The 21318-nt window shown below is 42.5% G+C and overlaps 1 protein-coding gene across 1 annotated transcript in view; it reads left to right on the forward strand.

Annotated features, from left to right (window-relative positions):
- The window catches only part of CCDC57 (coiled-coil domain containing 57), a 28533-nt gene extending 7751 nt beyond the window's left edge, over positions 1 to 20782 (forward strand). Inside the window, 11 exon segments of the mRNA XM_052688007.1 lie at positions 371 to 528; positions 1266 to 1466; positions 2571 to 2730; positions 3597 to 3734; positions 5234 to 5468; positions 7199 to 7299; positions 8753 to 8981; positions 9575 to 9711; positions 11994 to 12116; positions 12479 to 12632; positions 20337 to 20782. Coding sequence (XP_052543967.1) covers positions 371 to 528; positions 1266 to 1466; positions 2571 to 2730; positions 3597 to 3734; positions 5234 to 5468; positions 7199 to 7299; positions 8753 to 8981; positions 9575 to 9711; positions 11994 to 12116; positions 12479 to 12632; positions 20337 to 20560 — 1860 coding nt within the window. The 3' untranslated portion in view covers positions 20561 to 20782.
- Positions 20783 to 21318: the final 536 nt, after the last annotated feature.

Below are 21318 nucleotides of genomic sequence, written 5' to 3' on the forward strand. Positions count from 1 at the left end.
GAGGGGAGCACCTCCCTGCCCTGCTGCCTGCACTCAGTGCAATGCACACTGGAGAACCATTGGTCTTCTTGGCCTCACGGCACACTGCTGGCTCATGGCCGACCTGTTGGCCACCAGGACGTGTAGGTGCTGTTCCACAGAGCTCCTTTCTAGCAGCTCAGCCCCCAGCCTGCTCTGATGCATGCAGTTATTCCTCCCCAGGTATAGGACTCTACACTTGCCCTTGTTGAACAAAAAGCCACCTCCTATACTGTCCTCTTTGTTTCCATAGCTGATGCTAAAATTTCAGCTGTGTAAGGGTTCTGGAACTCTTAAAAATTAATTTAAATAGTGATTTAATTAGAGTTCTTAAGCTTATTGTCTTTCTTAGGTGAAACTGCTGACCAGAGAACTTGAGGCCCTCAGAGAGACTGGAATGAAAGCATCAGAATCACCACTAGCAGCAGAATTGGTTAATTTGCAACTGGAGAAAGAGGATGAGTACAAGAATTAGGAATTAAATGATTCTGTAGCTGTGAGAAATGCCTGGTATTGTACAATCTTGATCACCATCAGAGTAAACTGGTTTGCAACTTGCTCTTCACATACATATATGTATATTTTATATATATATTTGCAGCAGCTTCAGATGGTGTGCCTGAATTAATTGATCTGTTAATAGATATGGTTGTAAGAGGAAGAATTAGCCCTTTGTGTGAGATATCAGCCTGTATGTCAGGTTAATCCTGTTGTGTTCCCTCTGAATGTAACCTGTCTCACTTTAAGAACAATATTTAACTTTGAAGTTCTAATGGCTCAGTGGTGTCTTCTGCCTTTACATGAAAAAAGAGTACTTCTACCAAGCAAAGGATATAAAGCAAAAACTTTTCTTCCCACTTCTAGACTGTAGTTAGTTTCAGTGTCCAATGTTCTTCTCACTTGAGTTGAATCTATGGAGTCCAGTTGTGTTCAGCCACAGCTTTATACTTTTGCTAAGGAGCTGGATAGACTGCGAGTGCTGTGACAGAAAGCAGCTTCTTCAAATCACAGATGGTTGTTGCTTTTATTCTATTTTTTTATTCATCAAATCCCACAGCTAATCTTTGTGCTAATCACAAACACAGCGTCCTGTGGGAAATTGGAGTTAAGATCTCTTCTGTTTCTGCCACTTCCCACAATGATTTTTGGAATTCGTTCAAATGAAATTGATAAAGTAAATCAACAGTGCAAAAATGAATGTCCCTTGTGTTACATGAAACCTCACTTTCTCTCTTTGCACATTCCAGGGAGAAAGAGGCATCTCATGCTGATAAGAAAAAGGATGCATTGTCAGCTTCATTGGAAGAAGCTCTGACCAAACAGTTTAAAAAGCTGAAGAAACAGATCAGAGAACTACAGATGAGACAGAAAAGTCTGGAAGTGAAGCTGCACAGGAAAGAAAGGAATCACAGTGCTTGTGTAAGAGAGAAAGATGCCCTTATTAAAAAGTGAGCCTGTGATTTTTCTGGTTTCGTAAGTTGTGAAGAAAGAAATTCAGAATATCAGACTTAGCAGATTTGGACTCAAATTGTTTAAAGGAAAAGCTCACGGTCATATATGGTACCATATGTAAATGCAAAAAGCCATTTACAAAAGAGGGAAATGCTATTGAAATTGTTAGATAGGAGCTTGAAAATGATGTGGTTGAAAAGCTGTCCTGCATGACTGAAAACAATGCTGGGAATCTGGTGGAAAGCATTAAAGGTAGGGATACTAATCAGGAGTAATTCTGTGTTCAAAAAGGAGCAGTAGCAGATTGCAGGGGAATAAAACATTTCAGTTCCTTAAAATAATTAAGTTGTTTCAAGTTAGAAGCCATGGAGGCATTCAAGGTCAGGCTGGATGTGGCTCTGGGCACCCTGGTCTGGTGGTTGGCAACCCTGCACACAGCTGGGGGAGTGAAACAAGCTGATCTCTGAGCTTCTTTTCCACCCAGGCCATGCTATGATTCTGTCATTCTATGGTTAATATGATGCCTTTGTGCTATTTTGTCATGATAACAAATGTATGAATGGAAATGTGACTGTAATTCCTTGATTTGTAAGCTCTCAAAATGTAAATTCTTTCTTCTGCCAAGCTGTCTGCTTGCGTTTCGTTGCAATTTGGTCACACCAAAACATATTGTTTATTGCCTTAGTAATTAATTCCTAACACATCCTGCTCACTGCACAGCAGGCTCAAGATAATGGCATTCTGTGTTGATATGACCTGTCACTTAAGAAAGATATAGGCTATTTAAGATCGTGGGATGGAATGCTTCTAGCATGAGAGCATGCTAGAAGCACAGTGCAGGTTCTCAAGTTTGCAGAACATCAGCCCCATGCAGCTTCCCACTGATTTTCTGGCTCAGCTCAAGGAAAGACAACAGGTATCTGGTACAGGGAAATGTTTAGAGAATGCATATAACAAAATACATATGTTGAAAAAGGAAAAAAGAAGGCAGAAAGGAAGGCCAAGGCTTTAAAAACAAACCAACACAACACCAGAAAAAAAAAAAAAAATTAAATACTTTCATCTTCTGAAGTCAGCAGATTTTGCTCTGTGTATCACAGGTATAAACAACAACTGTCAGTGGCAGCTGAGCAAGAACAGCTTCTGGAACAGAGTAAAACCCACGCAGAACTGGACTGGCAGCTCTGTGGGAATGCTGAAAATCACCAGGATCAGAAATCAGAGGAACTAACTCCAAGTGTGTCTTTAGCACGAGAGCAGGTGAGACATTCCCATTAGCTATGGAGGAACTGTTTGTTGCACAGAGATCTATGGAATATATTGCATTGTAGTATTCCTTGGGTGAAGCATTACCAGAATAGCTGCCATGGATGATCTCTGACAGCTGCCTGATGTACTTTGTAATGTAGTCAGAACAGGCTGGGAGATGGGAATGCATTTCTTTTGGCATTAAAGCAGAAAGGAGTCTTCTCAGAGCAGCACCAGATCACAGTACAGCTTCAGTTCTGTCAAGGGAACGATATTAGACCTGAAAAACTCAGAGGTTTTTGTATGGGGGGAAAAAAAAGCACCTGTATTTTGTGAAGTGTACAAGCTGCTGCTTCTGAGAAATGAAATACAGTATTAGAATGTTTATTGCTTGGGGAGAGTTGCACAGTGTGCTGACAGTAATTCTCGATGGCCAGCTGCCAAATAAATCCATAGGTACAGAGAAAGCAGTTGTTTCTGAACTTTGGAACACGGACATTTACTCTGGTGTTTTATTTTACCATTTTCCCATAAATTAATAGTAAGTATTTCTTCTTATTAGGGGGTCTGGACTTGATGATCTCTGCAGGTCCCTTCCAACCCCTCCAATTCTGTGAGTCTGAGTGATTCTGTATTGATAGGGGTAGCCTAGGAATACATCTGAGACCTGGAAGATCCTTGTTCGTCTCACACTAAGATGGTGTGATAATGAAACCAAATTATTTTGCCATGTAGGCAGTTTTTGATGGAGTCAAAAGGAATGTGAGTTGAGTCCCAATCTTTGTCCATATATTCCTTTTCTCTTTTTCTAATCTCTACTCTCTTTGTACTTGAGATACTCATCTACTTTGTTGCCTTCTCCTTCCCTTCCCTCCTAGGCTGAAGTGGGTCTACAGAAGACTGATTACGGCTTGCATGAAGTGGAGTCTGCTCCTTCTGCTTTCCCTGTTAAGAGACAACAGTTCATACAGTCACCATTGTCAAATTGTGGTGTCCTTCCTGAAGGAGAGCAGCAGGTTAGACAACACTCTCATCTATCTTGGCTCACTTCATCTTGAGATGACAGTTTCATGGGGCTTGTTTCCATTGGACTTGTCAAGAATTCACCTGAGGCACCTGTTTAATTCAAGATGTAGACATGTGTAGGCTGGAATGCACAGAGGTTAGATGTCACAGGCTTTGTCATGGCTGGATCCCATAACCACTGGGAAAAGCAGCAAGCTGTATGCAGAAAGCCAGTCCAAATCAAGACAGTGTGCTGTAATTCTGACACAAAGGTCCTGAGGCACTTTGTTGCAATTCAGGCTAGACTTTGAAGTTGGGAAGTCAGGATTTTAAGACAGATCTTCAAAATATCCGTTTTCTGACCATTTAAAATAACATATTTTGTTTCATTTCATTTATATTTTGTTTCCTTTCATTCCTACCTACTAAAATACACAGGTTAAAAAAGAAATACTATTCAAAATTGCAAGCATAGCGCTGGTTTGAAGGTGTGCTGAAGGGTTGTGCACTGCTAGGAGCAGAAAAGTGTCTTTTGGGATAGAATGAATGTAATGAGTTTGCTGCAGTGCATCCTGCTCGGCAGTTACAGATGCTCAGCAGTAACCCAACAGGAGTTTTTCATCAGACCTCAATGAGAAAACAAAGCAGTGTAAAGCACACCTCATGTCTTCTAACTCCAGGAAGTGTTGAATTCAGGAAGATAGTTCATGAGAACAGTTTCTATAATAAAATACACACAGGTGGGTGGAGAGCACAAACTTCTTTCACAGCACGTTTTCCATCTGACCCTGTGCTGATCTGCAAACTGATCATTCCAATACAGAGAGAATCAAGGTCCAGGTGAAGGACCTGCTTTCACTGTCCATTTGCATTGTGCTGTCCCACTGCAGCCTCTTAGTGCTGCTGCAAAACTTGCTTTTCACTGTTACATTTTTCTGTTTGACATTTTTGGCCTGTAGGACAAACCATACACACCTCAGCAAACCCAAATTAATCTCTGATTTCCATGAAGGGTTGATGCTTCAAAACCAAATGAAGAATAGCAAATGTTCAGTATTCTGAACAAGAACAACTTTTTTTTTTTTTTCTGTACAAAGTGACTTTTAAGCTACATGGCAAAAATGATTGGATTTGAATCAGTGATTCTTCCCAAAGAAGCAATAGTGTGTTGGCTGGCATCTTTTCAGACTACTAAAGCAAGGAATATTAATTACTGGTACCATATAGTACCATATGGTTATCATACATGTCCTTTCTTCTGTGTGCTCTGAAACTCCATGAGAAATCTTGTGCTAATCATTCTTGGGCTCTAATTTAGCACCAGAGATGTGAAATACACCAGACAAAAATGGGGATTTTTTGCTTATAATTAATTTTGAATATGGCAAGGATCGTGTGTGCCTGACAGGAACGTGTGGTGCCACACAATGGCACACATAAGGGAAGATGTCTTACAGGGAGTGTTGCTCAGGAATGGAGGTTTTTACCATGCTCCACTTTTATTTCACAGACGTTTCAATCTGATGATAAAAGTTACCTCAGGAAAGATATTCCTGGCTCGGAGATACAAAAGCTGCAGCAGCAAAATGCCAACCTGCGGGCTGTTATTGCACAGATGAGGAAAGAAATGGAGAGCCTCGATGAGCAAACAGCATCCTCAGTGCCTCGGGGAGAGCAAAGTGCCCCTGGCCACACTGCAGGCATCCCACCACTCACTGCTGCTGTCCTGATGGGAAGGGCTGAAGGTGCTGTCACACTGCTGGCTGTGTAATTGTCTTTTTTCTTTGGTAACAGCAGGAGTTTAAAACATCTCAGTGTTAAAAAATGCTTTGAGCTGCATCGCGTTCTACCAAACCTTGTCACAAAGTGCCAGGTGACCAATAGGTTTTGTTGGCTTTCCTTGGAAGCATTTATTGTATCACTAACTACAAACCTCCAACTTTTTTTACTTTGTTTGTTTTCCCTCTGGGGAGGTCAAGGCTGACAGCACAAAGAAAGGAACTACAGAAGGTACATCTGCTGCAGTCAGATATATTTCGTAGTAAACTGATGAACGTTCGTGAAGTTTGGTTTTGTTTGGCACCAGCACAGGTGGGAAAATGGCTTTTTTTTCTCATAAACATTCTTGTGGCTTTTGGAACTATGGAGAAAATAGGGACTGAATCAACTCTGACTTGAGGATGGAATATTCAGCTCTGGTTTGTTTTCATCTGAAAAATAAATAGGCGAGGTGTCACATCCTCAAGGACTCACGTGGCAGAGGCAGCCCTGTTCTGTAGGACCTTCTACAATGATGTAAAGGCAGGTGAAAAGCTGTGGTACCTGTCTGTGCCCCATTTATCAAAGCATTGAGCCTCTGATTGATTTAAGCTATTCCAGAGCCACTATGAATCATTTTCTGTATTTCAGGGGTTTGTTGAAAGCTGTCCTGTTGTACCAAATATTGTGCCCTCATTACCCTTCTCTCTTTTAATGTAACTAATTTACCCTTCTCTCATTTATCCTTACCATTTGCAGAGTTCATTTTAAACAGACTTTATTGTGTCATGGACACAAAAAATGGGACATAATGAACAAATGGAGTGTGTGGGCATTCTGAGTGAATATACCTACATTCTGCTTAATAGCTTAGCTAAAAAGGATGTTTAAGAAACAATTAAAGCAAAAACTATTTTGATTATAAATTAAAAAGAAAAATAAACAAGAATAGTTCTGTCATACAGAAATTAGTGAAAGCTGATCCTTGGTTTTGAAAGATGGAGTCTGAAGGAGAGAAGACTGATGGCTGCTGCAGTTCAACAGTCTCTAAGATAACCAGTAATTTTTGTCAGCTGATGAATAGGAGTTTTCAGAAATTAATTACTAACTTATTTTTTTCTACTGCTGAAATTCTTTATTCAACTAAAATGATACTACTTCTATCTCTTTGAAAATATGTGGAGATCTCTAATAGGGATTATGATGTTCAATCCATACTGTTTAAGATGAGAGGGTATCCCAGAGGGCTACTTCTGGTTTGGAGAAATCCTCTTTCTTTTCCCTGCTTTGTCCACATTAATCAGAATGTTCAGACTGCCATTTTTACTGGAAGTAAAGGAAGCATTTTTTAGGATTAATTTCAATTTATTGATGATTTTGTTCCCACTGTACATCTTGGCTATTCTTGTTATACTGATATTGCCAGTTGCTCAACAGTTAAGCAATTCACTGCTGGAAGAAGAAAAAACTTCTGTCTGTGTGCTCCTTGCCCACAAACTGAGTTTTCTAATATCTCATCTACAGACACATCCATGTTGTGTAGCTGATTGATGTTTGCACACTGTGAGATCGCACAGCTTCTTCTATTTCTTCAGCTCTGTTTATGCTGCAACTACTGAAGTGGCATAGATGTACAATAGCAAGAAAAGGTTGCTATGAAAACATAAACTAGACAGAAATACGTGTATTCACATTGTACTCCTCTCTATTTATTTAGGTTCACTCTGCACAGACCAAGTTTCAGGGAGAACCGTGTCGAGTGATATGAATGTCAGCTCAGCTAGCTTGGGCTGTGTGTTAAACCCAGGCACAGAAAAGGTAAGAAGAGGTTTCAACCAGTTTAAATAGGGCTGTGTGTAATTTTGCCTGAACAAATCTTAAAAATGCAACTTACATGCTGTCATGTAGTCAGAAATCAGCCAGCAAAGTTTTTTTTCTTTCAATCAAACATGGTAATTCTTTTGAGGGAATAAATTTTGACTGACCAGCCCTGTTACTCAACCTTTTTTTGATATATGTATATATAATACCTAAAATCTTTTGATGTGCTTGTAATGAGGTGGCTAGAGATGATGCTGTACATATAATCCTGGCAACCCTCACTACTGGCACAAGGTTAGGGATGTAGGGATGGAGCTGAAAGGGACCTGGGGGTACTGGTGGTGCCAGCACTGTGCTCCTTCAGCACAAAAGGCGATGAGATCCTGGGCTGCACTGAAAGCAGTGTGACCAGCAGATCTGCTCCTCTGCTCTGTGCTCTGAGACCTCACTGGGAGCACTGTGTGCAGATGTGGAGCCCTCAGTGCAGGAGAGACACGGACCTGGTGGGGCACAGCCAAAAATGCTCGCAGGGGTGGAATATCCCTATGAGGACAGGCTGAGGGCTGGGGCTGTGCAGCATGGAGAAGGGAGGGCTCTGGGGAGAGCTGAGGGCGGCCTTCAGTCCCTAAAGGGGCTGTAAGATGGGGACAGACTCTTCAGTGGGTCTGTTGGGATGGGATTGGGGGAAATGTATCAAACTAAAAGAGGGGAGGTTTAGAATGGATATGAGGAAGATTTTACACTGTGGGTGGTGAGGCAGTGGCACAGGTTGCCCAGAGAGGCGGTGGTGCCCCATCCCTGCAGACAGCCAAGGGCAGGGATGGGCTGTGAGCACTGATGGAGCTGTGGGTGTCCCTGCTCAGGGCAGGGCTGGCACCAGATGGCCTTTAGGGCCTTTAGGGTCCTTTCCCACTCCAGCCATCCCGTGGCTCCATCCCGGTTCTTGTGCGTCACGGCGCTGCGTTCCCCCAGATGGCCGCTAGGGGGCAGCGCGGCACTGGAGCACGGAGCAGCGGGACAGCCGGGAGGAACGCGCGGTGCCCAGCAACGAGCGGCTCAGTGTTCTGTGCTACCTGTGACGAGGGGATTTCGTAGAATCACGGGATGGTTGGAGCTGGAAGGGACCCTAAAGGCCATCTGGTGCCACCTCTGCCCTGAGCAGGGACACCCACAGCTCCATCAGTGATCACAGCCCACCCCCTGCCCTTGGCTGTCTGCAGGGATGGGGCACCACCGCCTCTCTGGGCAACCTGTGCTGGTGATTTCTTCCGTGGTTTAATGTGCCCCACATGGCTGACAAAATCTTGAATATGGGCTCTCAAAAACAGACTGTAGCCTTCAGTTTACACTTTGCTTTCAGCTCCTTTCTAAGGCATGCTTGTACCAAACTCTTAAACATCCAGGCAACATGTTTTCAAAATATTTTTATGAGTCTCATCTGTTTTCTCAGGGGTCAAATAACAGAGTTATGGGCAAAGAGGTGATAGATTTTGGCTCTGCCTCAGATAACTGTTGTCCTGGTGGTGGTATTCAGCATGGTGTCAGCTGCACGCCGCAAGGAACACCAAATAAACAGAAGGAAGCAGTGAGAACAATGTCAGTTCTGAGCCAAGAGAAGCAGCAGCTGATTGAAATGGCAAACAGACTCAGGACAGATCTTGGAATGATATTAAAGGAAGGTAATAGATGTATTCTAGCGGTTGCTTACCCGTGTAAAATAAAACCCACCAATCTGTCCATTCTCTGAGCTGGAGAGAAGTAGATTTTAATACACACACAAAAAAGATGCTGCATATGGCTGATCCTTGAGCTGCATAGCTTGGGTGAGACTGCAGCGCTAACTGTTGCTGCCAGCATAACTTGTACCAGGGGCTGCTAACACAGAGTAATGGCAGGCTTTGGTGTAGGGCTCCTTGGTGCTCAGATGTCAGTGTGGGAAATGGAAGGTGAACTCCTGCTTTGAAGAGCAGAGAAGCGATGGTTTATCTCTTGTGCAGAACATGAGTTCTTTATGATAGGGGAAAGGAAAACAAAGCAAGCAGAGTCAAGAGTAAATAAGGAGTGTGTAAGAGTAAGTGAGAAAACGTTACTGTGAGCATTTAAATTCCATGCAATCGTTACTCTGTCAGTAAAGCAGAGGAAAAAGGAGAACAATGCTAGGCCATTTTCACATGCTATTGAATCTCCAGCGAGAAGTCGATCCTTGCTGGAAATGTTATATTGATAATAACAACAGAGAATGCATTCCTGCTTTTTTTTTTCTCTCTTATAGGACTTGGGCATCCTGTTAGCCCAAAGCTCTGCACAGTTTGTATAGGCTCTGGTGGCCTTTCTCCAAAACAACTTGTCAAAAGAACACAGTGTCAGCTTTCAGCTTTAAGGCATCTGCAACACAAGCTCATTACAAAGGTAATCACACAGCCACAGGAATGAGGTGATCATGAAGAGTTAAGGCAATTGATATCATTTTCCTTTAAAATTCTACATCAAAATACCTTTCACTGACTTCAGCTCAAGTCCTTTTTTGGCACTTGGGAGGATTTGTAGCTGTGGGCTTCTATCTGGAACTTCACTGTTTTAAATCACTGTTTTCATCTAATGAACTTGAGGAACACTTGTGTTGATGCAGTATAACTGCAGCACTGAACTACAAGTGTGAGTTTCATAAAGCTTGGTGTTAAATGAGTAAAATAAGGTCAGCTGAAGGATTTGCAGCATGTTCTAAGATAGACTTGAAAGTGGTTGATCAGTGAGCATACTTCCAAGTATTCAATCTCCCTTGTCCAAATTATTGCACCAAAACATTTCCCTTTTATGAAGGCAGAATGTATAATAAACATGTCTGTAGTCTTTTCTAACTACAAAATAACTTCTAATAGTTGAATAGTTGCTTTCCTGAGAGAGACAAGTGGATCAAACCTGGCTCTCCCAGCAGTTAGTGGCAAACTTCCCAATGACTTCACCAGAGACAGGATTTCATTATGTACTTTACTCAATTGATCAGCAGATTTGTTCCTGTGAGGATTGTGTCAGTGCAGCTGATTGTCGTGGTTTTGAGGGCAGCAAACAATGTTCTGTCAGAAAGGGTGAGGTTGTTGCTCTGAGGCATGGAACTCCAGTAGAATTATTAACCAAGTTCAGCTGGGGAAATACTTCCTCTGGGAACCTCTCTGGGTTACTTGTTTCAGTGAGCCATCACTGAGTACAGAAGAGTGGGATTTGGTAGTGATTTTGTTGTTGCTTTGGTTTGGTTTTCTCTTGTGGTCAAGTGGAGTGTCCTGTATTTCATCTTCTACTTCCTTTCGTTCTTCCACTACATACTGCTCAGAAGTGTATGCTTCAATTGTCTTCTCCTCCTTCTCCCACCTTCTTCACCAGATATTCAGGCAGGTTTATAAGATCCCTCCTGACATATCCCTTCTGGAAACTAAACAAGGCAAGATTCCCCAGCTTCCTGTGTGCACAGCAATTGCTTCAATCCATCCATCATCTTTTTGGCTGTTTGCTGCACTTGCTCCAGTATGGCTGCATTCCTTCTACTACAGTTTCTACTATTCTGACCTCTCATGTCTCCCATGTTCTTTTAAAAGTCATACAATTTTATCTTGCTTTCATAAAAACAAACACCTTTTGAAAATCCATGGTTTGTGAGGGTTAGTGTTTGACTGTGTGCTTCCAGCTGGTGTGATGAGCTCCAGAAGCAGTCCTACCTTTCCCACTGCAGGATTGCTTTGAGGTCGTGGTATCCCTGAGGCTATTCCAGCTCTGGAGATGTTTGGGGTAATGTCTGTGACAGACGTGCAGGATTGTGTCCAAACTAGAAGCAAGGATCTCCCTTCTTACTTTGAAGCTGTTCATCTCCAGTATCCCCATATTTTAACCCAAAATGTACCCCCTGAGAATCCAACCCCTCAGCTGAGGTTGATCTCCAGGCTGAGCTTCCAGGCACTGCTGTTCTCGTTTTGTTCATTTGTCCCTTTTCTTCTAGGTGAAGGAAACTCTTACCACCCTTACTAATACCCATAATACCTCCATTCCTGTGTTCAGTATCATCATCCTTACCAAAAACAGAGACAATTTCTTACTATCAACTATAGACGTCACACCTACAGGAATTTTAGTCTTAGTTATTTTATACGGTGGGCACGTGTTTCTTTGGTCTTAAAGATAGCCCAAAAGATCAGGTTATAGTCAGTGTTTCATTTCATTTCTCTTCCCAGGGCTGGAGCAGTTGACTTTTTATCAGATCTCACTTTAATTGCTACAGGCTGAAAGTTGATGGGATTGGGGGATAATTAGTTTCGTTTTGTTTTAACTTACTGTGAAAGCACCTTTCTATGGCTGTTGTTCATTTTCATTTTTTCCTCTTTTCCCACCATACTTTGGTAGTTTTTTCTTCTGTAACTTAGTTGTGGGACAAGACAAAAGTGAAGGATGACCCCGACAACATGAAGTTGATTAACAGGCAGGATGATAATAACAGCAATAATAAGAAATGAAGATCGTGAACAAAAATTAATAAGGAGTTTGGAGGATAGTTTGGCCCTGTTGATCTGAAGGGGATATGTTTTTATTTAGTATTATTTATACCTGATTGTTTTACATATGGCAGCATGACAGCAAAGTGAGCTATAGATGTGTTATTTCTAGAGGCTGTGAGTGATTTGTGTTAATGGAATATTTTGTGTTAGGAGCTGCAATGTGCAAAGCAACAGCATCTCTCCAGGATCTCTTCTTTAATTGCCTGCCCCATCTTAAAGGGAGAAAAAGCTCCAAGCAGCTGTGGAGAAGAAACAGAACTGCTGTCTGCTGAGGTACAGTGCAATTTTATCTTCACTCTGATTTGCCTTCAGTTGGATTTTCCAACTGGAGTCCCTCAACTATGGTTTACTAAGAGACATATACATTTAATAAGGGATGCTTTGCTCCTGTACAAAATAGTGCTTGTAGGAGAGCTTTATTCTAACACTTATTAACCAGGCTATCTCAATCACTCCTATGATGTTCATCTTCTTATGCAACATCTCCAAATCTAAACCAATAATTTTCATTTTCTGATCTTGCCTCTGTGCTGAAATACTTCTATGTTTCTAAGACCACGAGTGTTAAACTGTTCTCAGATGTCTTCAGAGTGAAAAGTATCAATCTTTATAAGATGGTGTTTGAACTTGCACAGGTTCAGCTCAATTCCTCAGCTGGAAATTATGGGCCAAAGCAACAAAAGGCGGCTGCTGTACCCTCAAAGGTTCAAAGTCAGCCACCCAAGGAGAGCCCTGGTCAAGCCCAGCAGGTCTGGATTTCTTCATCTGGAGCACACAGTCCGTGCCAAGGTATTTGGCAAACTTTAGAAATCAAGCTCTTCTTCTCTCAGTCCTCAAAACAATGCTAAACACTGTGAGCATGCTTTGCAAATAATCACAGTAATATTAATTCTTCTAGAAGAAGCCAAGTGCAGTTGTGAATTCTGCCCCTTTCCACCGACTTTTTTACATCAGCACTCCTAGTGTTACAGCCCTGTGGTCTGAATCTAATGATCTAATAATCAGTTACTTCGAGGTGCTTTTACTCTTGCTTCAGAGTTATCCAACCATTCAGAGGGTACAGCTCTCTGCTGTTAATGCCACTGCTCCAAAGACTTCTTGTATTCCTAATCTTAAAAACATTTGTGGAAAATGCAGATACCCTTCTGCACTGGCATAATCTAAACTTTATTTGAGGCCCATATGAAAGTATCTATCTGAAAGCTGCACAGTTCATGTGTTGCCAAGGACCTGTTAGATCAAATTGTAAAGCTATAAATCCTCACCTAATGATTATCCTTATGGCAGTGTAATGGCTATAATACTGCTTAATGCACTGAGACCAAAAGCCTAGAAGTGAGATCATGGCTGCAGCACAATATGTGATGCAGGCACATGAACTAAGGCTTGTTATTTCTCAGTATTTTGTAGCCCAGTGCAACCAGTTGTTCAGCCTGGAGAAGGGAAGGCACCAGGGGTACCTGATAACAGCATTTCAGTATCTAAAGGGGGGTTGTAGGAAAGAAGGGGACAGATTCTTTAGCAGGTCTGCAGGGATGGGACATGGGGGAATGATTTCAAAGTAAAAGAGGGCAGATTTAGATTGAATATGGGAAAGTTTTTTACACTGTGGGCAGTGAGGCAGTGGCACAGGTTGCCCAGAAGGGCTGTGGTGCCCCATCCCTGCAGACAGCCAAGGTCAGAGGGTGGGCTATGAGCACTGATGGAGCTGTGGGTGTCCCTGCATTGTGTTGCAGATGAACGTTATGTGTCTCTCAAACTATTGGGCTGTTCATGAAGTAATCCTTAACTGAAAAACCATGGAAAACTGTTTTAACTTTTGCCAGGGATGGAAGAAAACATACTGGCTTTAAATTATAACACTAGAGAAACCCTAACGGTGGCTAATAATGGAGTATAGTGCTCTGGAGAGGTGTTGACTCTTCTTTATTGAAGGTCTTTGTAAGCAGAGACAAACATTTTTTCAGAATGTTTCAAGTCAGCACGATTTTTATTTCTTAATATGAGGCATAGACATCACAAATTGTTTCTTAGAAGGCTTGGGGGCTTGTGTGGATTTTTTAAAGTCAGTTTTGTTGTCATCATTGTCATTATTATTATTGTGATTTAGTGGCAGCCATGGAATGATGTGGCAGCCATGTGGCCTTTATATGAACAGTGATCTGTAACCATGATGTAGATACCTGTGTGTGGTTATAACCTGTGTTACATACCTGTATTTGGACTCTTTGGTCCAGAAGGGATTGACCAACTTGACTTGAGCTCAACAGAGAGACTCTATGAGGGCTAGGGCACTGGAGCACATGATACACTAAAATGGATTGAAAGAGCTGGGTTGTTCTGTCTGGAAAAGTCAGTGGAAGGTCTGAGAGCTGCTTTTACATAAAAACATGTAATGCCTAACTGGGCTTTCAAAATGAAAAATGGACTATAAGAGCAGTTGTTAACAACAGCAGTGCAGCACAGTGCCAAACTCATGTGCACTGATAGAAGTGTAGGACTAGAACGATGTGGTGCTGAGATCACTGTTCATGTGCTGTTCTTGTGGGGCTGGGGCTGAAAGAGGCAGAGTATTTCAGGTCAGGCCTCTATTGGCAGGATAAGCAAAAGGATGTCTTTGAAACACTGATAGTGCCATGCAGTTTCATGCTGCTTTGTGTCTGATGCAACACAACTGGCAGCCTTACAAGGACATCAATTTCTTAATGTCTAGAAATTTCCAGCCATCATTGCAAAACTTACTGTAGATTTTTGAAGATCCAGAGAACAGTGAGAGGGAAAGATGATACTGCCAAACAAACCAAGTGTAACATCAGTAAGGGAGAACAACCTTAATTTGATCTCTGCATCCAGATTTACCCCGAGAAGGTTTAAGAGCAGAGCTTATTCACTGCATGCAGGCCCTGAAACACTGCATTGCAAGAATGGAACTTCAATGAAATACAAATAAAAAATATATATTCTGCTTAGCTTTCTCCACTGGGAAATTACCCAAATGGTATCCTTAGTTCTACCAGCTGGAATCCTACATTTTAGAAAACAAACCAAACCAAACCAAACAGGGCTGAGTTTTGTTGTTTCAGGCCATTCACTTTATTATGTCCATCAAACGTGGTCACAGTGACTAGAACCATTACTGAAACAGAGCAGCTTGCTAGGTGTGCTTCAGATATAAGTGATGCACACACAGGCTTGCAAGCTGAGTAACAGAAGATGATTTAAACAAAGGCAAGTGTGTCTGCTTGCTTATTCAAACATCTGTTTTACAAGTCCAGTGCTGTACAGATCTGGCAAAGCAGTAACTATGTTTTATGGGCATTCCTTGTGGAACAGCACAAGATGTAGTGTGATAATTGTTTTCTGATCCTTCTGCATTTTTCATGTATGTGCCAGCAGGTTGGCATATCAAATAAGCCCCACAGTTTGCTATACTTGCAGCATGTGACACAATTTAGTGACTCTATATTTTGGGGTGCTGATGACACACATGTTAATGCTGAGTGGACTGTTATGTACTTTGCTCATTTCACCATCAAATTCTGAGCTTATGGAAACTCTCAAGGAAGTCACAGACTAAAAAATATGCTCAATTTCTCTCTCCTTACTCTACCTGCTAATTTTTAGTTTGTACTCTAGGAATGAGGTGGTTTAAACATTTGTTTCATGTGTTAATTCTGAAGGTAAGTAGAAATAAGGGGGTTAGAAGGAGCACAGGCTCCTATGATTCTATGATTCGGGTTTTTTCTTGATCCTGCATTATTGAAAAGATGTTGCAACAGAAATTGATGGACACAATTCACAGTGGTATCAAAAGCATCACTGTTGTATACAGGCTGTACTAGTAAGACTGTACTTAACTCTTTCTTTCTTTTCTGTATATTCCTGAGAGCACCTGGGAGACTTTGGTAGGTTGTCCATAGCAAATGAGTCTTGAAGGCTGATGGCAGTCCACAGAATCACAGAACTGCATGGGCTGGAAGGGACCTTAAAGATATGCAGTTCCAACCCACTGCTGTGAGCAGGGCTGTCTCCCCCTATAGATTGGGCTGCCCAGGGCTTGGGCTTGGGCTTGAACGACTCCAGGGACAGAGCATCCAAAGCTTCCCTGGGCAGCTTGTGCCAGAGCCTCACCACCTTGTGAGTAAGAAATTTGCTCTCAATATCATCTAATCTACATCTCCTCTCTTCTAGTTTAAAACTGTTCCCCTTTGTTCCACCACTATCTGCCCATTTGTATACAGTTTGTTCCCCTTCTAAATTCCCTTTAAGTATTGGAAAGCCATAATGAGGTCTCCTTGGAGCCTTCTCTTCTCTAGACTGAACAAGACCAGCGGCCTCAACCTTTCTTCATAGGAGAGATATTCCAGCCCTTTGATCATCTTTATGGTTTTCCTCTGGACCCAATCCAACAACTCCGCATCTTTCTTGTACTGGGGGCCCCTCAGGATGCAGTTCTCCAGATGGGACCTCAAAAGGGCAGAGTAGCCCGGGACAATCCCCTCCCTCTCCCTGCTGCCACCCCTCCTTTGATGCAGCCCAGGATACTGTTGGCCTTACAGGCTGAAAGCACACACTGCTGGCTCATGTCCCACTTTCCTTCCACCAGGACCCCCACATCCTTCCACACTGGGCTGCTCACCAGTTCTTCTCCCAGTCCATGCATGTGTTTGGGATTGCCTCGACTCAAGTGCAGTATTTTCTCTTTTTGAATCCCCTTACATTCACGTGGGCCCACCTTCTGAGCTCACCCACGTTCCCGTGGATGGTGTTCCTTCTTTCTGTTGTATCAACTGCAGCACTCAGTTTGGTGTCATCTGCAAACTTACTGAGTGTGCACTCGATCCCACTGTCTGTTTCACTGATAAAGATGTTGAAGAGCTCCGTCCCAAGACAGACCCCTGGGGAACAGCCCTCCTGACTGGCCCCCAGCTGGACACAAAGCCATTGACCAACAAGCCTCTGGCCACAACCATACAACCACTTTATCCACTAAATAGTCCACCTTTCAACTCCATCTATTTCCAGCTTAGAATTAAGAATATGTTGTGGGACCATATCGAAGGCCAGAAGTTAAGGTAGATAACATCAGTTGCTCTTCTTGTGTCTACTGATGCCATTGCTCCATCACAGAAGGCTATCGCATCGATGAGGCACAGTCTGCCCTTGGTGAAGCTGTGCTCACCTCATTGTCACACATAACACCCAGAAGGACCTGTTCCATGGTCTTCCCAGGCACAGATGAGATGCTCACTGGCCTGTAGTTTCCTGGAGCTTCTCAACAGCCATCCTCTAAAGAAAGTTACTTGTCAAAAAAGCTGTATGCTTGCCTCTCAAAATCATGGCACACATAGACAGTAGTGTGATTAGCTTCTGTACAAGCTGCAAGTTTTACAGAGCCAAGTGTCACCTAGTAGAGTTTGACCATGAGACCACATAGTATAGCCAGTAGCATGAGAGGTGCTTTGTGTTACCATGTGAATTGCTCCTGATCAGCTGCGTTTTTGGGTCAGCAGGCAGAGGTCAGTCAGTGCAAAGAGAACGTAAGGCAATATGTGTCTGCACTTAGAACGTCCCCATTTGCTTTATATGCTTTTGGAGTAGGTGAAACTTGGCATTTTCCACGCCAAAGTTGGACTCCAGTTTTTGTGGATGGTCCATCTGTGCTTTTGAGAACCCTCACCTCCGCAGCCATTCCCAGCAGAGGTCCTGGGGTAATTAGTTGTGTTTACATTGTAGCCTAACAAAGAAAGAGAATGAGATGTTTCAAAACAAAGTCACTTTTCTGGTTTACTACTTGAACTTGGGGTTTCTTTCAACCACTGTTCTCATTGTTGCTGCTACTTGCAGAGCTCCCTGCTCTGAAATTCTACACTTTATGGATCAAAAGTTATCTTAAGTGTTTCCACACTAGACAGAATTTCAACAGCTTTGACATCACTGACAGCTCTAAGAGCAATCCATGTGGGTAAAAAGCTGGCCAGAGAAAGAGTCTGGTCAAATATTAACAAACAGAACGGGTGCTCGGGCTCTGGCTCTTGCTTCATTCTAACTCTAAGAGCAAAAGAAATCCTGATTTCTGTTGCATAAAACTTTTCATCTTTGAAGTGCTTCACAAATATTAACTAATCCCCTGGTTACGTTTTCTTCACTTCAACATTCTGCTCAATGGGAACTTGTTTGAGTTGGTGTTCTTTCCAAAGCATGGTCAGACATGAGCAAATAGCGAGGGACTCCTTTTTTAAATAACATTTTCCACTTGGGGAAATGCCTGCATCTTTCTAGATCTGAACAGTAACAACATAAATAAAAATCAGGGAATATTGATCTCTGACTGTAAGCACAAATCAAGTAGAAGTTCAGCATTTCAACAACACATTTTTAGGTCTGTTTTCAAAAGCAGCTTGGGCTCCTAGCTGTGCTCACAGTGGCTCTTGTTAGCGAGGTCACTTCTGGAAGTGATTTATAGGCTTGAAGTGAGGCGTGTATCTTCCTTATCTGATTGTTTGCTTGCGGAAATGAAGATACTGCATTTAAATTTCTTGCCACTGTGCATATCCCTGCTGATTTTATTGAAGGTCCTTTGAGCATGTGAGCATTGCCAAGCAGAACCAGAACCAGATGAAGGTCTTTATTCAGAGTTTGCTTGGGACATTTCAACTCAAATGGCATTTCTCTTTCTGGGGCACTGGTTCTTTGTCTTCTTCTGCTTTGTAGAACTTGCCAGTTGCAGTTTAAATTGTTTAGATTTCTGTATTAACACAGATTTTTGTCTGCCCAGTCAATAGCCACATGAAATGCTGTTGTTCCAAATACCGAAGCAGTCTTTAATAGTTACAGCTGTAACATCTTTAGTGCCAGGAGAAGCACAGAGAAGACCTCAGAGGAAGGGATGTATGCGGTGCATTGGTGCTTGGTTGCTTTGCTTTTGAATCTATAGCAGCAGGGCCTCCCACAAGGTGTCTGAAAGCCATGCCCTGGTTTGGATTCAAAAAGTCCTTCAGAACTGAGAGAACCTTTCAGAACCAGACAACTGGTAAGCAGTGCTGGCAGGGCGATGCTGATGGAGATACCCACTGCTGCTTCTTCAGACCACAAGTGATATTCTCATTCTGCTATGGCCCCTGTTCAAGATTCTGAAGCTGCATCCATTACTTTCCAAGCAGTGTCTCCTGCTTTGTTCCGAAGCATTGATGTTTCTGTGAAATTCTGTTTTATTGTCTGATAGACCATTCAGGTCTTTTTTCCAGGAAGGGCGATGCATCCTAAGCTTTTCCAAGTGCTCAAGCATCAGTTCTGTTCAAAGCCTCCTGCTCTGTGGGTAGCCACAAGGAGGCAAGCTGAACGTTTCACAACGATGGCACAAGAGCCCACCTGTAATAACAAATGGCAGCAGGCCAACCCAGCACAGATGTTGCACACCTGTAAGTGAACAACTGCTTCAGTCTGAGCCTGAACACGATTTCAGGCATCGTGTTTTGACACTGGCCACAGCATCATGTTTTGCACAGAGCTACACATAGAGCTATACACCCCCAATAGATGAATTCATTCCAAACATCAAAGAATTTGTTTTCTTTTTGTCCACATCCAGTTTTGTTTGGACTTTCAATCCTGTTCTGATGACTATGAGAATTTACGTTCTGCTAATAACCTCTGTGTGATGAATTTCATACCTTTCTCATGCTGTACCTGGGTCTGGAAGCCATCAATCTTAAACATTTCCAACTTGTACAGAGTGCTGCAGCGTGTATTATTCTGCCAACTGCTGTCTGCTTTGGTTCTCTATAAATCTAAAGTTAAAATCTCAGTGCACTGAAAAATAAGGATTAAGTAGTTGGAGCCAAGCACCTGTAAACATTACTTACAGCTTACAATGAATGCTGTGATTGACCAATTCCACTTATCTTATGTAGTAAAAGTTGTGATAAGGCTGCAGTTCATTTCATTGAAGGCAGATAGTGGAATTACGTGAGAGACCACAGGATGGGCTCCCATCAGTACTAAGATCCGTCTCTGCTTCCCAACCAGAGGGACATTTTTAGTCCTCTAGCACACAGAAAATAAAGGTTTCCACTGCAAATGCCTTCCTGTGTGAAAGAGAAGGAAAACAAACAAAGCCCACATGATAATAGCAGTTAAGGCGGCTTTGCCAAGCCCACAGAGCTGCCTTTGAGCCCTTTGGATCGGGCTTCTCCCAACACATTTTACTACAGCTCTCATGGCTCCTGGTGGTTTCTTGAAAGAGATCAAATGATTGCAGCCAACTCCTTCATCACCATTTCACAATATGGGAGTAGGCAGGGCTAACTTTGCCTGGCGTTATTCAATGTAGGCATTGTGTCTTCTCTCACAGGGGAGAGAAAACATGTAAAACTCGATGTTTAAAAACAGCTGAACAGGCAGGTGGGGCTTCAGTTGCGCCTTATGATTAAATGCAAACATTAGCACAGAATGCTCCTATCGATTTGTTTGTTTGTTTATATATTTGAGCAGTGGAATTTGAAATCATGCATTCAACCGAGCGAGCTGGAAAACGTCAGGAGCACAGCAGTGCCACGAGTCAGCCTGAAATGCCCACAGCACGTCTGGCAGTCAGAGGTACCAAGCTGGAGGTTCAGCAGAAGCTAAAATCCAGGAGTTCACCTTGCACATACCCCATAAAACAAAAAATCTCTCCTACCGTGGCAAAAATCCGCAACTACAATATCAAAGACTGATTTACTTGTTGCAAGTCCTGTGTCAGCTATTCGGTCGCGTTAAGATATGTAAATGTGATCTAAATATTGCCTTGGTGTTCATTTTTGTGTGTCAGGTTGGGGTGTTTGAGGTCAGAAGAGAAAACAAGTACTTTGTCCCGTGCTGTCAGCCGACATAAGGGGTTAATCTGCACAAGTGCTGAGATTATAGTCTTCACTGTTAATACAGGTTTATTTTAATTATACACGTTCAATATTGCTTGCATCATGGATTTGGAAATGCCCACTTAATACATATGTAAATCGTTGTGCCTTTAGGCAGGGCTTCCAGGTCTTTAGGAAATATTTGTTGAGAAATCGCAGATGCGATTTAAGCTCAGCAGTGGGATGCACCAACCTGCTTGTTTTCTTACAATTAGCGACGCAACCGTTAATCCCGTGCAGCTACCTGAGCACTTACAGAACGGGGGTTGAAAAGATCACACCTTCCCCTGTATTCTTGCTCATCTTCTGCCTTCCTTTCCTTGTTCAGAGAGCACGAGAGAGCGTAAAATGGAACCGCTGTCCTCACACCAGACATAATATTTTTGTTCAGCAAGAGATTTCATACAGTTGAGAGCAGTGAAAAACGTTCCTCAGCGACTCTTAGAATCTTGCAGAAGTGTTGTGAGAAATAAGTCTTAGAACAGATGAAACCAAAAGAAACCCGAGTGGGTTGTGATGTAATGGGGGATATCTGTGTGGTTAGGAACATTCCAGGATGCTTAAAATGTAATCAG

This window comes from Tympanuchus pallidicinctus, unplaced genomic scaffold (genome assembly GCF_026119805.1).
Source record: "Tympanuchus pallidicinctus isolate F22 unplaced genomic scaffold, pur_lepc_1.0 scaffold23, whole genome shotgun sequence".
Classification (NCBI taxonomy): domain Eukaryota; kingdom Metazoa; phylum Chordata; class Aves; order Galliformes; family Phasianidae; genus Tympanuchus; species Tympanuchus pallidicinctus.